At 38.5% G+C, this 18781-nt stretch overlaps 1 protein-coding gene across 2 annotated transcripts in view; it reads right to left on the minus strand.

Annotated features, from left to right (window-relative positions):
- Window positions 1-4995: 4995 nt before the first annotated feature.
- The window catches only part of TAF15 (TATA-box binding protein associated factor 15), a 30515-nt gene continuing 16729 nt past the window's right edge, over window positions 4996-18781 (minus strand). For both annotated transcript variants that reach the window (XM_025440549.3, XM_049114210.1), the window contains exons 8-16: window positions 14384-14418; window positions 13725-13757; window positions 12406-12515; window positions 11091-11220; window positions 8215-8307; window positions 7455-7536; window positions 7250-7338; window positions 6641-7142; window positions 4996-5323 (exon numbers count right to left, since the gene is read on the minus strand). In XM_025440549.3, the coding sequence (XP_025296334.1) occupies window positions 5284-5323; window positions 6641-7142; window positions 7250-7338; window positions 7455-7536; window positions 8215-8307; window positions 11091-11220; window positions 12406-12515; window positions 13725-13757; window positions 14384-14418 (1114 nt within the window). In that variant the 3' untranslated portion in view covers window positions 4996-5283. The remainder of the gene's footprint in view (window positions 5324-6640; window positions 7143-7249; window positions 7339-7454; window positions 7537-8214; window positions 8308-11090; window positions 11221-12405; window positions 12516-13724; window positions 13758-14383; window positions 14419-18781) is intronic.

Below are 18781 nucleotides of genomic sequence, written 5' to 3' on the forward strand. Positions count from 1 at the left end.
AATCAAACTGCCTGTTCCTATTAATAGGTTGCTGATTAAAGATGGAGAAAAATCACAACCATCCAGACTGTACCCACAAAACACTTGCCCCTTATGTTAACTGACCTCTTATTATTGTCTGGCAATTTTACGGGTTCCTAGTCATTAATACTTTCCTCATATTTACTACAATCTCTTCAAACTTTCTATAATATTCCCCAACTCTCAGCACACCATTAAATTTTACTATACACGGTTGGGTGCGGGGGGGGAAGACATCAGATGGAATTACCTCAACTTCCTGCCACCTCTGTTATAAGCATCCTTGTACACAGTAAAGAGCATAGGCTCTGAGGCCAGATCCTTGGATTAGAATCCTGACTCTGCCATTCACTAGAGATCTGACCTAGGCAAGTTGCTTAGCCTCCAAGTGCCTCTGTTCCTCACTGTATCCTATGAAAAGCCAAGTGGCAATCAAAATCATTCATACCATTCACCTCTTCTCTCAAGTGTTTCCTATACCTCCCTGGTTCACAGCATTGTTGTGAAAATTAGTTAACACAGATTGCTTATAACAATGCCAGGCACATTAAGAACCTCCCAAGAGATATTAATCATCTGTTACCATTACTACTGGCAACTATCCTTACGACCAGTAACAAGAGGCATTCTAAGGCAAATCCTTCACCAGGGTTCTGGTCATCATTCCTTCAACTGTCCCCCATCTCTTTGCAAGTAGTGTATAAACATGCTAATTCTCACCCATCTTAAAAATAACCTCCCACAAACCCAGATTCCTGTCTAGATGCCTCCTCTTCTTAACTTACACCACCTCTAACCACCCTTCATATTCAAGATTCTTAGTTGTCCCCATTACCAGTCGTCATTTCTCTAATTTCTATTATTCATCATTCCACTTCAGTTTGGGTTCAGAATTCAATTCTCTACCAAAATGCCTTTTGCTAAGGCCGTGGATCTCAAAGGGGGCAATTCTGCCCCACAAAGGACATTTGACAATGTTGGGAGACACTTTTAGTTGTCACAACTGGGGGCTGCTACTGGTGTCTTGTGGTAGAGGCCAGCAATGCTGCTAAACATCCTATAAGGCACAAGGCAGCCCCTCACAGCACAGAATTATCCAATCTGGGATGCCTGGATGACTCAGCAGTTGAGCATCTGCCTTCAGCTCAGGGAGTGATTCTGTGGTCCTGGGATCAAGTCCTGCATCAGGCTCCCTGCACGGAGCCTGCTTCTCCCTCTGCCTCTCTCTGTGTCTCTCATGAATAAATAAATAAATAATGGGGATCCCTGAGTGGCTCAGTGGTTTAGCACCTGCCTTCAGCCCAGAGCGTGATCCTGGAGACCGGGGATCAAGTCCCACACAGGCTCCTTGCAGGGAGCCTGCTTCTCCCTCTGCCTGTGTCTCTGCCTCTCTCTCTCTCTCTCTCTCTGTGTATCTCATGAATAAATAAATAAAATCTTTTAAATAAATAAATAATAATTGTTAAAAAAAAAAAAAGAAAAAGAATTACCCAATCCAAGTATCAGTAGTATCAAGGCTGAGAAACCCTATGGTAAGATAATTCACAATCTCCATGTTACAGCATGAGGTGCTTTTTATCCTTTGCGTGACTTGGCCTAGCTTCTCCCTCCTTAAAATCCACTCTTTCCTTGGGTTCTACCAACACCTCACTGGCCATTCCCAGTCTCTCAGGATCCTCTTCTATTGTCTCTTAAATATTAGTATTTCTCAGAGTCCTGTCCTCTTCTCTCTCTACATGCTGTCTTTCCAAACCATTAAAATCAATTGGGGCTTTTTTTTTTTTAAATGCCTAGACCTAACAGATTTCATTGTTTTGGAGTGGAACCCAGCATCCTTGTGTTTTAAACTTCCTCAAGTATACAGCTTCAGTGGTGAAGCAGTACTCTAAACAGTCTTACTATAATTATATCCACTAGCACTTTAATTACCATTTATATATTAATAGCTCTCATTAATCTCAAATCTGTATCTATAACAAACTCATTCATTTAGTCAATATTCATGGAGTACCTACTCTGTTCTAGGTAGTGAACAAAAGATAAGGTTCCCTACCCTCCTGGAGCTTATATTCTAATGGAGAAAAGAGAAATTGACAACCACAAAAACGTCATTCCAAATAGTGATATTGTGATGACATTATAAGAGGTGATATGAGAGTCACTGAGTAGAGGTAGGGTTTTTAATAGGAAGGCCAGGGACAAGGGGTGAAATCTGACCCAACACGGCAGTGAAAAGGTGTCAGCCATGTGAATATTTGAGGAAGGAGAATCCTAGACAAAGGATATGCAAAGATACTGAAGCAGAAGCTTATTTGGTACCAACAAGAATTATATGTGGAATGTAAGAAACAGTACAGTAGATAATAGGAGAAGGGAGGGAAAACTGAATGGGAAGAAATCAGAGGGAAACCAACCATGAAAGACTATGGAAAACAAACAGTTGGTAGGTAGATGGGGTAGGTGGGGGTAATGAAGGGATGGGGTAATTGGTGATGGGCATTAGGCACATGATGTGATGAGCACTGGGTGTTATACACAACTGAAAAATTATTGAAACACTACATCTGAAACTAATGATGTCCTGTATGTTGGCTACTTGAAAGATCAATGTAGTTAAAGCAAGGTAAATATGGATAAATGTCACATAATAAGGTTGGAGAGAGAGGCCAGATCATAAGGGCTTTGAAGGCAGAGTAAGGAATTTATAGCCAATGGGGTGCACCTGGCTGGCTCAGAAGGTGGAGCATGAGATTCAATCTCAAGTTGTAAGTTTAAACCCCACACTGGGCATGGAGACTACTAAAAAATTTAAACAAAAAAGTCAATGAAAGGCTTTTAAGAAAGCACAGCACCATCATTCACATACTTACAGTATCATTTGGCTGCTATGGGAAAAACAGATTTTAGAGAACAAGACTGTGCAGTGGGACCTATTAATGCGCTTTGCAATTGTATGGAAGAGAGGATTATAGTTCATACCAGGATTGTAAGCAAAAATATAAAGATGGTTTCGGGATATATTTTGGAGATAAAATTAAAAAGATCTGCAGGCACAAGATGAAAGTGAAATTAAGTGTAAAATCTTAAGTTTTCTATCCGGTCTGGAAGGACAGTGAAGACATTTACTGAGATGAGGAAGCCTAGGAAGAGAAACTGATCCGGAAAGGGAGATCAAAAGTTCTATTTAGTCCTGGCAGAGCGATACACACACACACACACACACACACACACACACACACACACGTTTCTGTTCAATACATCCTAATGAAAAGGTCAAGTAGGAAGGTGAATACAATCCAGAGTTAAGGGCAGAGGTCAAAACTAGAGACTTAAATTTGGTAGTCATCACTGTATTAGATGGTATTTAAAGTCACAGTCTGAAAGAGTTCTTCCAGGATAAAAGTAGATGTAAACAGAAAGAGAAAGGGGATCAGAACAAGCCCTGAGAAACTTTCAACATGTGAAGGTCAAATAGAGAAACTAGCAGAGACAAGTCAGTAAAGAAAAAATTCAGGGGCATCTGGGAGGCTCAGTCGGTTAAGTATCTGCCTTCAGCTCAGGTCATGATCCCAGAGTCCTGATATCGAGTCCCTGCATCAGGCAGAGAACTTGCTTCTCTCTCCCTCTGCCCTTCTCCCCCAATCATGGGTGCTCTCTTTCTCCCTCTCAAATAAAATCTTAAAAAAAAAAAAAAAAAAAAAAGAAAAGAAAGAAAGAAAAAATCAGGGTGCATAATGTTGAATGCCAGTTTTCTAAGCTGCCTAATGAAATCACTCCCCTCATCTTGTTTGCCAATCCGTTTCTTTCCCAGTGTCTCTTATTTAAAATGAATAGCATTTCTACCCAATTACCAGGCCAGAAACCTGATTCCTCACCTCACAATTTCTGACATCCAGCCAAATCTTGCCAAATGTCCCTCCTCACTTCTCACACCAATTCAGTTATCGCCTGCTCATCCAGTCACTATCTGAGCTCAGACCAGTATCTCTCACCTGGCTTACCATTCTGTCTCCAGTCCAGTATCTCCACATAAGCATTTTTCAGGTGATGCCACTCAGGTCAGGCCACTCCTCTGGTTAAAATCTTTTAAGGACTCCCTATTTGGAGGCAGGGGAAAATGAAATGCAAGGACCTTCTCATCAAGCTTGCTTACCTCTCCGTCTTACCTTTTGCAGGCCTCTCCTTGAACTCCCCCCTATAATCACAATATACTACATACAGTTCTCAAATGCAGAGTTTGTTCTTCATTCTTTCTCTTAATTCCTGACTTGCTTGTTCATGTCATTAGTTTTCTGCTAAGAACACCATTTCCTCACCTAGCCTTCATACTTGGTCAATTCTTTCTCCTCCCTCAAGACTTACCAAGCCTCTTCAATCCCACGTGACTGGATTAAGTGTCCTTCCAATCAGCCTTCAAAGCACCCTGTACTTATTGGAGCACTTCTCAGACTGTATAATGATTTGCTTGATGGGCAACATATCCAGCATCTGGTGCAATGCCTCACCCTTGGTAAGGGTAGGAGAGATAGTTCTCTTAAGTAACATACCATACACACTGGTACCTGGACTCTGGCTTACCAAATCTTTACTCTTCCTACCTAGCCCTTAGACCTCACATTCATAGCATCTAGAACACTGTCCTAAATAACTGAATCACAACTATAAACTGCAATTAAACTGACTATATAAAAAACCATCTGGTGAGCTTGATACAGACTCCTAGACCCCACCCCCAACACTTAACAATTTCTGATCCAGTAGACCTGAGGTGAGGCCTAGGAATCTGTAATTTTGACAACCTCCTCAGGTCATTGACATGCAGTCTTTGCAAACTACTACTCTAAACAGAGTAGGAACTCAGTCTTGTTCAAAGTAACATTTTAAGTTAATGAAACAACACATTAATTCTTTAGGGTTAGAGTCTACTAGAACTGAAACCTGAGTGTGATAGAACAATGCACTAATGTACAAAAGTCCACAAAACAAGCAGCCTTTATTGCAGTAATACAAAACACTTTCCATTTTGGCAATATTTTACAACGCACTTAGCTTCAAGGGTTGGAAAGGAGGTTGGAAACTAAATGGGGAAATTTCAATGGACATTTCTAAAAGAAAAACTGTCCCAGCCCTCCCACCCAAATAAAAATCCAAATGTCACTTAATTTCACTACCCAAGAAGAGGCCACGAGGAAAGCAGCAGGCAAAACTCTGGCAATTTCACTATGGATCATGTCAGAGACAAAGGAACATTCAAAACAGTCATCAGTATGGTCGGTTGCGCTGATCATTTCTGTAGTCGTTTCTAGGAATGAAAAATAAAGAGCCAGACTAAATTCTAATTTTCTACCAAGTGGGAGCATCAAGACACTTCCTTAGGGTGTTGGCGACTGGCATCGGCTTGACAATTTCTGTTAAGAATGACACCATACCTAATTTATTTCTCCACTCATAGAAGGTGCTTGATAACAGCTTTAAGACCTACAAAGTTCCTAGAAGCAGCTTTTTGCTATCAGTAACTCTCTTAAAAACTTCCCATCTAGAATAAGGACTCCAAACCACTGCGATATTTCTGGAGGTCAGGGACTGTGCCAATTCCAGCACTCTAAATACAAGAGTGGCTTAACAGAATTAGGCAAACAAATATCTATTCTGAGTCTGCCACTTACTATGTGACCTTGGAAAAGTTACTGTTTTACTCCATAAAATGGAAAATAAATCTACCTCATGGGGTTGAAAGGACTCAAACTAAAGAAAATAAAGACACTCCACAGCATTTGCCACACAGAAGGGCTCAAAAGAGAATTACTAATGGCTAACAATTATATAGCACTTACTATGGGCCAGGAACTGTCATAATATAATCTAATCTGACTCCACAAAGGAGGTATTATTGGCCCCATTTTATAGGTGAGAAACACTGATGCTCCAAAGGGTTAAGTAACTTGTCTAAGGTCACACAGTAAGTGGTGGAGACACAATGTGAACCCAGAGAAGTCTTGTCTCTAAACTCCATGCTCTTAACCATGTGTTATACTAATTCTCACTACCCTATACTGCCTCTAGCATACAGATGCTTAGCATAATAACTGAAGTTCTTTCAAATGACTGGTCATTCAACTTCTTCTGCCTCTACGCCATTCACGTGCACAACACTCCCATCAGTACCATCAGCAATTTTCATCTGGAAAAGGTTTTACAAGAATCTCCAGAGGAACTACAGGGTGGCACAACACATAGGATTTCAGAAAACACACTCCTATAAAAGGTGTGCTCCCCCTTACTTAGATTAAGAACCTCTGATTTACATAGTTTCAGATTATCACTCAATCTCAATTATCTTTAGCCATGAAGAAAAACAGCATACGTTCATATATACGTACTCTTATGAAACAATTTCCAAAACAAAACTGAGTTTTAGAAAAACTAGTTTCTAGTTTAGAAAAACATTTAGTCTAAACAGAAAACTAAATGAATCTTCTGCATCCTCACTGAGAGCTTCCAAAGAAAAATTCAAGTTCTAAAAAAACTGGACATTAAGAAAATGTGACAAAAAGGGCTCAGATCCTAAAGTCTAGGAGCAGTGAGGTAAAAAGATTAATAAATACATTCTAATACTCACCTTCCTCCCATTTTGCCTCCATAGCCTCCTCGGTCTCCTCCATAGCCGCCCCCACTTCTGTCTCCTCCGTAGCCGCCACCTCGGTCTCCACCGTAGCCCCCGCCACCACCGCGGTCTCCTCCATAGCCCCCCCCACTGCGGTCTCCTCCATAACCGCCTCGGTCTCCACCATAGCCTCCTCCTCGGTCACCTCCGTAGCCGCCTCCTCGGTCTCCTCCGTAGCCGCCTCCTCGGTCTCCTCCATAGCCGCCTCCTCGGTCTCCCCCGTAGCCGCCTCCTCGGTCCCCACCATAACCGCCTCCTCGGTCCCCACCATAGCCACCCCCACTTCTGTCTCCACCATAGCCACCCCCACTTCTGTCTCCTCCATAGCCGCCGCCACCACTTCTGTCTCCTCCGTAGCCACCGCTGCTCCTGTCTGCGCCATAGCCTCCTCGGTCTCCACCTCTGCCCCCACGACCTCTATAGCCCCTCTCTCCACCGTAGCCTCTTCCCCGGAAATCTGCAAGGCAGAGATGCAAACCAGTGAGGCCAGCATGATAATGTAAAGCATCCCTAATGCCAGTCAGAAGATAAATGCCATGTAGATGCTGTTAACAGCGGACACACCTCCTCCTGAGGGACGAGAGTCCTCTGGTCTGGGCTCATTACACTGGTTGCAAGAATTCCTTCGAGCAAAGTTCATATTTCCACATGACCTGAGAAAGGGGGAAAATTTTAAAAAAACGTTCAATAGTTTCTAATTCAATCAGAAACCCCTCTTGTATCCTCCAACCCCAACTCCTACTACCGCCAGAATAAACTGGATACTTACGGATTAGGGCAAACCCAGTCTCCACTTTTGGGGTCTCCACCTCTCCCCTGAAAGCCTCCACGACCTCTATATCCTCCACGGCCTGAGGGAAAGAAGGGTGGGAGAGAAAAACCAGCGGCCAACATTAAACCCAGCAGAGGAAAAGCACCATATGAAAGAACTAAGAGCAAGTAACCATCAATAATTTGGTGGCCGCTCCAAAATTAACCCCTTATGGTAAAACTCTGAATCTTTCATTTGAGGCTTTACTTATTAGTAAATCCAAGAAATGTGGGAAAAGACCTCAGGCACATATTATAGTGCAAAAATGCACTAAACTTCAAACTTTCTAGAATACTCTCCTTGGTTTGAGAATGTCAGTGATAAAAGTACAGAAGACATATTCCAAATCTAAGGAATTAAACGCAACAGAAATGAACAAGGTGGTAGCAACTCTATCAGGGAACTTAGAAGCTGGTCTGATTACCTAATTAGGTATCACTTAAACAATTGCCTCCTGATCTCCAGGTGAATAACAAACTGCCACAAAGCTTTCCAAAAGTACTTCTAAAATTTTCTTCCAACTACTTACTTAGCTATTATGACACCTATTTACCAAATCTCCTTTCAGTACCCACTCTAAGACAGAAGGAGAAAAAAACCTGTGGAGTAGTTCACACAACAGAGACAGAACATGGACTCAAATTTAAACCCTCTGTACAATATCCGGGCCTGAAACCCTTTGTACAATATCCAGGCCTGTGAGAAACAAGTGACTTACCTCGTCGCCCACCTCCACTTCCACCTCCTCTCATGAATTCAGGTCTTCTGGTAGCAAAGGACACTTTAATGATATTGCCATGGAATTCTTTTCCTAAGAAAAAAAGAGTTTTGAAGAAATGCTACTCCACATCTCCAACTCTCAATAAAATATAAAACTATCTTAGAAATTCTTAGTTTCAGAGCAGTAACACGTCCTCACAAAAATTCAAACACACCAGTGTTCCCTAAGGGTCAAAATAACAGTGCTAAAACATAATCTATTGAGTAAAGCAAATCTGTCACTTGGACGCAGTTACTTCTTACTAAGGAGAAAAAAAAGAAAAAAACCCACATCTAACATTTTTATATGAGAAGAGCCAAGTGCAGAACCATGTGTATAGTATGCTACCACTTCTGTTTTATAAAGGGGAATGAGTGTGTTGGTGAGCACAAGTGCCCTTACATGCACACATATGCTATATGTACATTGCCTATTATGCTCAACTCTCAGTAGGGAAAAACAGATCACTGGAGGTCAAAGGTAGAAAGCAAGCCCATTTTTTACTACACACTTCTGGTATAGTTTGAAACTTTTTTAACCATATACAAGTAGCATTTTTAAAAATAATACAGGCCCAAAAAATGAAAGCATATGTGATTGCTTACAAACACACACACACATATATATATATTCTGCCCCAGGGCCTTAGAGATAGTAATTAATCTTTTTACTTTATATTAAACCAGAAGATTCATAAAATGATTGCAATTCCAGAAGCCTCAGAATCCTGATCAAAGCCCTTATCATTATGGCTGGCAACTTTCCACAATATCAGACAGTATGACCTAGGAAGCCACTCAAGGATCAGTATTTTCAAAGCTACAGAATAACCTGAACTATGGAGTTAAGAGGCTCCCATGCCCTATGGGAAAAAAGCACAATTACTTTTAACATAATGAGCAAAAGAGATTGTGTTTTAATTCACCAAAACTATAGAAAACAAATGAGGAAAATGGACCACGTCTTAAAGAGCAAGGTGATAAGGCCTGACAAATTAATGCAAAAAAGTAAAGAATATGAAGATGACGACAGGAAGAGTATCACAATCTCATTTTTTAAGAAATAAAGAAATGCAATTATGTTTTGAAAGACATAGGTACAATCATCTCAGAACCAGAGGGACCTCAGGTATCTGTCAATTTCATCTAGTATGGTTAAGTCCTTTAGAGACTGTGGATCCAGACTGCCTGAGTTTAAATCCTGACTCTGCCAGTTATGCTATGACCTTGGAAAAAATTTTTTTAAAGATTTATTTATTTATTTATGATAGACACAGAGAGAGAGAGAGAGAGAGAGAGAGAGAGAGAGAGAGGCAGAGACACAGGAGGAGGGAGAAGCAGGCTCCATGCCAGGAGCCTGACGTGGGACTTGACCCCGGGACTGCAGGATCGCGCCCTGGGCCAAAGGCAGGCGCTAAACCACTGAGCCACCCAGGGATCCCTGACCCTGGAAATTATACAGCTTCTCTGTGTCTGTTTCAAAATCTAAAAATAGTAGTAATAGGGTGCATGTCTCATACAGTTATTTTGAGGACCAAACTGAATTAATGCATATAAAGTTTCTAGGACCATGTCTACACTATAAACCAGTAAACACGCAGTTGGTGTTGGTTCTAATTAGAGTATAAAACAATGAATTTCTAATAACATGGGGAAATGACTGTTAAAATGTTAAGTGAAAAAAAGATGAGACAAAACTACATTTGGAGTATAATGATAAACTATTTTTCTTAAATACTTTTAAAAGAATGGAAGGAAAAAAAATTTTTTTTAAATATTTTATTTATTCATGAAAGACACAGAGAGAGATAGAAACATAGGCAGAGGGTGAAGCAGGTTCCCTGCAAGGAGCCTGATGCAGGACTCAATCCTAGGACCCCCGGGATCACAACCTGAGCCAAAGGCAAACACTCAACCACTGAGCCACCCAAGATCCCCGTATTAAAAAATATTATAAAAAAAATATATATATATATATATATATAAAATCAATGATTATCTCTAAGTAGAGGATTACAGATGCTTTACTGCTTTCTTCTACTTTCCCATATTTTCCTGTTTTGGGGGAAAAAAGTCTTAACATTTCTTCCAAATATGTATTAACTTTATATTTGAAGAGATATTAATCTAAATTTACAAAGAAGAGAGTTAAGCAGGTCAACCCTCTAAATTTCCATCAGGGTGGCTTCAAGCACAAGGTAGAGTAATAAGGAAATACTGGAGAGGGGATCCCTGGGTGGCGCAGCGTTTTGGTGCCTGCCTTTGGCCCAGGGCATGATCCTAGAGACCCGGGATCGAATCCCACATCAGGCTCCCGGTGCATGGAGCCTGCTTCTCCCTCTGCCTGTGTCTCTGCCTCTCTCTCTCTCTCTCTCTCTCTCTGTGTGACTATCATAAATAAATAAAAATTTAAAAAAAAAAAAAAAAGGAAATACTGGAGACAAACAATGAGAGAGCTCTTCTACCTCATTTCTAAAGATATGTAAAAACTCTGGTCTTCATTTTTTTTTCTAATGTTTTTTTTTTTTTTTAATTTTTATTTATTTATGATAGTCACAGAGAGAGAGAGAGGCAGAGACACAGGCAGAGGGAGAAGCAGGCTCCATGCACCGGGAGCCTGACGTGGGATTCGATCCCGGGTCTCCAGGATCGCGCCCTGGGCCAAAGGCAGGCGCCAAACCGCTGCGCCACCCAGGGATCCCTGGTTTTTATTTTTAATAAAAAATATCCACAAAAGTAAACATGAAAACAACCAGTTACTAGAATATATTTTGACTTCAAGACTAGAAAACATTTAACCAAACTGCATATTGAAACTATATGAATAAGATATACCATCAAACCAGTCAATGGCTGCCTTAGCTGAAGGAGGATCATCAAATGACACTGTTGCCTCTCCTTTTGGCTTCCCTGTGTCCTTGTCTGTATACAGATTTATCATTGGTTTTCCTGTCTTCTTATTTGTCTGAAGAAACAAAAAGCTGGTATCAGCATTTTAAGAAAAAGTAATCATAAACCACACAATTAAAGATTTTTTTTTAAAGGAATTCACATATCCATACTACAAATCTATGTACCTAATATAAAAATGAAGTTTTCTATTGGTTCTGAAAAGGAAAACTTAAGTAAAACCCAAGCTATGAAAATGATACAATGTTTTATCTATGTATAATTTCTTGAAACTCACAAAAAAAATGTAGATAATGCTTCATGTAAAAATGTACCTTGTAAAACATAAAAAAGTCAGGAAGAATGTACACCAGGCAAATTAATAGATTACCACTAAGGTATACAAACTGCAGCTGGCTGGGATGGGAGTGGAAGACAAAGAATGTTTACTCTTCAGAATTGCGTAAATTTTTTACATCATGTGGTAATACATTTCTAAAGAAATTTTAACTCCCCAAAAATGGGGTGAAAAAATGAGTAATTCCACAGACACCAAAACAAGGACAACTACAAACTGATTTCAGGCAATGCTACAATCTACCCAACACTACTTTAACTGCTGCTTTCTAGTTGAAGAGAGGAGAAATACATACATGAAACAAACAGTGCACAAGACACATAAGCAAACAATAAATACAGTTATGAAATAAAGCATTATGTACTCAGCTAATACATATAGCGCAGTCTGCCTATATAATGGCCTTTCAGAATCTTTTTTTTTTTTTTTAAGAATTTATTTATTTATTCATGAGAGAGACAGAGAGAGAGAGGCAGAGACATAGGCAGAGGGAGAAGCAGGTTCCACACAGGGAACCTGATGTGGGACGTGATCCCAGAACTCCAGGATCACATACTGGGCTGAAGGCAAGTGCTAAACTGCTGAGCCACCCAGACGTCCCTGGCTTTTCAGATTCTATAAAATGTTCTCACAATCTCATTTGGTTCTCACAATTTTAGGAGCTAGGCAGAGGCTATTTTTAGAGTCCAAGGCTGAAAGCTAAAGCTGTAGAAGACTATGGAAAGATAAATTAAAAAGGAATACAATTTTCATGTATGTAGCAAATTTAGCAAAAGGCCTACAGACATGATTTGGCATTTGTATTAGGGAATTTTAAGACAGAAGCTTATATAATCTATGTATCTTAACTAGAATATGCTAATAATTATGAGATTTTCAAGATAAGCCATACTTCCTACTCACCTTGATAATTCCTATTTGTTTAAAGAACTCCCCCACTTGATCTGTAGACACACCCTCCCCAAGTCCTTGCACAAAGATTGTGTTGTTATCTGAATTATCAGATTCTGAATCTAAGGGGGAAAAAAATGTGGTTAATTTTACATATTCCTTGGTTTTACTACATCCTGTTCAGTAATCAAGAGCAATAATTTATTGTACAATATTTCTATTACCAAAAGGAAAAAAGGACCAATATACAAAAAATCTTATATCAACATGCAAAGTGGTCATCATAGTTATTTGGTAGCAGATCCAATCCTTACAACTAAACTTCAGTTAATGTGGATCAAGTCCACAGTATGTGAAATACAGACCAATTAAGGGAGATCTTAGAAATCTTACTCCTTAGATTGATACAGGGCTGAAGCTCATGAAGAGATGAAGACCGTTAGTATAAGTTAGCATTCCTTTCTTTGGAGAGCTTTAGCGCTTTATGGCTCAATCAATACTTTTAAGGCTCTCCAGTAGAAAATTCCGCAAATCTAACTTTGGACTTCCAAGCAAGCCAAGCACAACTGCTGGTTTCCCATTCATTGCATAAGCTTTGTATATACCAGAGGGTAGGGGCACCTTGTCACACACCTTACCTTACACGCACACTTTTGGATTAGTACAACAAAGTAAGAAAGATGTACAAAAATTCAGTCCATCAAGGGATAATTCAGAAATTGCCATCCATATAGAATACTTTGGCATCTTAATAAAAACAAAAGTTCTGATTTCAATATATTAAAATTTTTTGGCTCAAATAGAATTTTAATATCTAAATCATAACTTCCAAAAGGCTCCAGGTAGCCTTAAATTTCATTTAAAAATAAAAGCCATATGAAATTTGTGACTCTGCCCAGAGTAAGACAATTCTCCCCACGTATGAATTGTTTCTTAAGCCCTCTAAGCAGACTACCAATTGATGTAATGTTTTCATACTCATAGTTTTTCTACTTCAAATTCCCAATGATTATCAACTCTCTCAAATCTGATCTGTAATATTTAAATAAGCAATGTTAATTAGCAATACAAGATCAAGTATTTCTTCACAGAAGAAAAAGCAGAGCATGGGAAACCACAAACATAGCAATCTTCCCAGCAAACTTTCCAATCAATTTCCCTGAATTTTTCTTTCTGGTATATTTTCAGAAGTGTAGCTCCCCAATTCCGGAAGCACTATCAAATTAAATCTTCCTCCTGTCCTAACTCTCCAAACACACACACTTTTCCCTTGAAAAATTGGAAAACTAATGTTCTCTTAATGGCAAGTCACAAACTACCATAAACCTTACCAGCATCTGGTCTGGGTCCATAATCCCTGTGACCTAAGGGAAAGGAAAAGAAAAAGAAAAAAAAAAAAAAGCTATTTAAGGCAACTCATTAGAAATCATGAAAAACTAGTAATAAAAACCAAGGCATGAAAAGTCAATAGTTCCAAAATCCTTGAAAGTCAACCATCACAGATTTACAAAGTAAATATATAAATTAAGTTTTATTAAGTTTAAGAAATCAAGATGAAAGTCAATTATTTCCTTAAACTTGTCCCAGACGGTACCGCCACTTTGGCATTATACTAGTATCACTTTGGTTAAGCTCTGGTTGTGAAGGCTGATTGGAAAACCCTAATAATTTAACAACACCATGTCAGCTACCTTTATTTAAAAATGTTATTGTCAAAATCCAGTGGAAGTCTCATTCATCGGTCACCACAGACTCTTTCATGCAAATTCACTGTGCAGAAACCCATTGGTCTGTTTGAGATCAACTTTGGCTTTTTAATGTTTTCTTTGATATATATATATGTATATATATATAAATTTTTTTTTAAGCACACAACACACACCAGCCTCAACAGAGTAAGAAAGGGCTTAGACTGCGTCTGCGGGATATTGGTGGCTTTTAGGTTTATATAGCATTTCCACTGAAACATTTTGGGATACTCAGCACTTACCACCAAAATTTTTGAAGCCACCGCGGTCACCACCACTGCAGAGGAAAAATTGAAGAAATGATTTCTTCCTTAAGTCTCTAATGTGCTGAGCCCTGGGCTCAATCTACACTTAACTGTCACAAGTAGAGCGCCTAGGGAAACAGTAGCACCTCTAACTTTCCAGTAAATTCCATTTCATAGACTCCAAAATGTTGTTTTGACCTAAGTGTTTTCCCAAGAATCTATTTCCAAGGGTGCCTTTTCAAGCTTACTACAGAATATATCTCATATACTCTCATTTTAATCTTCCCAACCCCAAGCCAAAGGGATACTATTCATATAACTTAAAAGCTGGAGGCACAGAATGAAGAATGGTAAACTGAAGCAAACATTCTTTCCAACAGGGATATTTTTTTAAATATGAGGAAAAAAGAAAAAGACTAGAAGAACAATACAAAGCTAGGTTAAGATTCTGATAGCAGAAATGGAGGCAAAAACTTTAGTAGTATGTTCTACTGTGATACCAAAATGTGAGTTTTATGAGATGAAGAAAAAAGTGAGGTACAAATATACACGAAAGTGAGCCTGAATGAAAGTAGTCTTAAAAAATCTCAAATCATTCCGAAATCTGATAAAATGAGCACGAAAAGAAAGCGTAACTTAAAACTGCCCTTCTACTCTATACCCACTATAACATGCTAGATCTCCTCATATAAGAGCTACTGAGATTCATGCTGCTAAATGCTCTGTACACCAATCAGTAGACCATATCAGAGACAGAATGCAACATACTCCAATATCGCAGCTGCCCACAAGAAAATGACTCTATTTGGCAAATTTCCACTGCCAGGTAAGTCAGTGGTCCTTGTGAGCATAAATCTAGGTAAGACTAAAAAAAATAAATCTATGTAAGAAATCTAAGATCTCTCTTATCACAAAACTGTTTAAATACTACATTAAAAGCTTGTTTCTCTTTCCTGAACTAAGTAATCCTCTAAGATTCACCTGTTGTCATCGAAATAAAAACACCTAGTTTTCAGATGGTGACATCTAATATTCTACTACTATTAACCATCTTCTACCATAATCCAAGAAACTAATCCAATACACTAATGTCTCTTCAATGCTAAAAGCCTCTCCTATAATGATAATGATAACCCTCTCTAGCCTCTAAGATAGATGGCTTTTCTGAACAATCCTGAGAAAAACCGTTCTAACTAAATGAGAAAGCAAAGCAGTCTTCTTTTATAAGTCAATTCTACTACCTTGATATAAAATCTCCCTTTGCAACCAGCTTAGGTATAGACACGTGCATCTTGTTATTAATTTTAACTTCCGGAAGACTATAAAGGAGAATAAGGCTACGTCAAGACTATGCAGACAATATAAAGCTCAGGTCCTTCATATACATATAGCTTCCTATTGAGTCTCTTCGATGCCTCTTTCAGAACAGTACTCAAGCTCTTCCTACACTTCTAAATGACCTGTCTGTAACTGCTTAACTCTTTTAAGAAAGGAAAACAAAAGAGTTGAGATTGATCTGCTAAAAATCTCATTATTAGAAACTACTATATCTCAGATTTCTTCAAAGATGATCATGAGAACTCAAAAAATAATGAGGAAAAAACTAATGAAACTATTAAGCCTGTATTCCTGTCAAGAGGTTAAAGTCCCCAGGATAAAGTAGATTTTTTAAATAGGAAATTTTCACAAGTGCTGGAAAAGATACCTCTTATTTATTTTGCTGTCATCTTAAACCAAGTACCAAACTGTTTATCTGGCCACAGTGGAGAGAAAATATGCAACTGCATACATCCGCTAATTCCTATAATTTCTATTTTGGCCAGCAATAGAACTTTGAACAATAAAAAAAGGACATACCACTGCAAAATAAAAGTGCTATAAAGCAAATAACATTTAAATAGGTTTATTATTTCCTATTTCTCCATATAATATTTTAACTTAATTCACCTTCATTTGAGCATTACCTTTGAAAATAACGGCAGCTGAAGATTTCAACACAATGGCCATAAATGTGAAAACATCATAGTGCATTTGAAAAAGTACTAGTCTTCAAACTAAAAAACTCAGGGTATAATCTTTATTATTACTAATCAATCTTGAAAAATTGGGCGAGTCAGTAATTCTCCCTAGGCTAGTTTCCTCCTTCACAAAATAAGGATTTACATCCTTGCTACTCAAAGGGTGGTCCAGGAGGTAGTAGCATAGGCAGAGCCTGGAAGAATCTCAAAGAGCAGTATCTCAGGCCTCACTCCATACCTACTAAATCAGAATCTGCACTTTTAATAAGATCTCCAAGGAATTCATATGTAAAGTTTGAGAGACACCAGTTTAGATGATCTTCAACACTATACAAAGCTTTCTCAAGTTTCAACATTCCAAGTTCAAACGTTTCAATCATTTTTCTCTTCACTTACTAAGAAATTCTTTATTAACTGGCTATAATACAACCCCTTATAAGTAAATATATTATATTAAATACACTGAATAAACCTCAAGTACTACTCACTATTAAATATTTAACAAGAGATGGGCCTGTGGTTAAGAATCTTTCAAACCTGAAGTCAGGTTACAAGTCCCTTTTCCATAAACCAAGTTGAGGCTTCATTAGCCAATTAAGACAACGAAGATACGGAACATGTGGGTCAATATGTTGTCACAACAATTTGTCTTCCTCTCAGAAAAAGCAGCAACCTTGTATACATAAAGAGTTCCTGAAGTAAGGACATTTTAAGGTGAAGTAGTAGAGCTATTCAGAGATTAAACATACTTAAATGTATGGCTCAGTGTTCCCTGCATAAGAAAACCAACTATATATTCTTGACTTAACAACAGAAATTGTTATCCCAAGTTCAAAGCCTACTCTAAGGTAGGCTGAGGGTTCTCTCATTGGTATTACATAAAGTAGAAAATGGTCATTTAATTACAGGTGCTTGTCAAGAAAAAGTTCTTTGACAGAATCTCTACTCTGAATCTTTCATTTAAAAAAAAATCTAAAAAAAAAAAATCTAAATATATCTATTCAAGAACTTAAACTGCCAAATGAGTAAAAGGACAATACAGAAATCTTTGTTCCCAGAAACTCTATTACCTAGAGAGAAAAAGGGACTTACCTAAAAATTAGAAAATATCAGTCAAAAAAAACAAACCATGCTATGTTGAATCTTCATAGTAGTAAATACAATTTTTTGGGTGCAAAGAAGACTAACGTTAATTCCAAATGTAAATGACTCAATGGATTTAAATATCATTCTTTTTAAGATTTTATTTATTTATTCATGAAAGACAGAGAGAGAGAGAGAGGCAGAGACAAAGGCAGAGGAGAAGCAGGCTCCATGCAGGGAGCCTGACATGGGACTCGATGCTGGGTCTCCAGAATCACGCCCTGGCCTGAAGGTGGCTCTAAACCATTGAGCCACCCGGGCTGCCCTAAATATCATTTTTAACAGTAGCTGTATTTATGTCTTATTTTCTCCCATATCTTTATGTGTGGTAAAAAGGCTCTCTAGATTCAACATTTACCCACATTTCAAGAAGCCAAGAAATCTTTCATTCTAGAGCTACATGTCCAATACAGTATTCATTAGCCACAATTGAGATGTACTCAAAATATAAAATACAAAATGGATTTTGAAGTCTTTTTATGAAAAAGCCAATGTACAATACCTCAGTAATTTTTATACTGATCATATGCTAAAATACTTTGGGTATGTTAGATTAAGTAGAACATTATTAAAACTGATTTTACCTGTTTATGTTTTTCTAATGTGTCTACTAAAAAAATTTTTTTTTAATTTTTTTATTTATTTATGATAGTCACACACACACAGAGAGAGAGAGAGAGAGAGAGAGAGAGAGAGGGGCAGAGACACAGGCAGAGGGAGAAGCAGGCTCCATGCACCAGGAGCCCGACGTGGGATTCGATCCCGGGTCTCCAGGATCGCGCCCTGGGCCAAAGGCAGGCACCAAACCGCTGCGCCACCCAGGGATCCTCTACTAAAAAATTTAAAGTCATATATGTAGCTCACATTTGTGATCCATATTACCTTTCTACTGGGCAGTGCTGTTCTAGACTATCACTGCAACATGTACACAATTTAAATGGAACTAATCAAAAACTCTTGTAAGAAGACACTCAAAATTCAAGATGACTGTTTTAGGCTTAAGATATTAAAGCCTGAAAAGAGCTACGTAACTTGGTGATCTCATCATGAAAAATGATTATCTATAGAATTCTGGCAATTCTGCAATGCATTCATCCCAATGCTGAAGTTAAAAACACTGAGAGAACTTATAACTTTAAACTTCTAGTCCACTAAGAGGCCAGTGATCAATTTTAGATGACAATCAGAAAGTGAATCTTTTTGCTACAACTGCTTTTTCAAAGAGAAACACTGT

Source organism: Canis lupus, chromosome 9 (assembly GCF_003254725.2).
Source record: "Canis lupus dingo isolate Sandy chromosome 9, ASM325472v2, whole genome shotgun sequence".
Taxonomy (NCBI): Eukaryota; Metazoa; Chordata; class Mammalia; order Carnivora; family Canidae; genus Canis; species Canis lupus.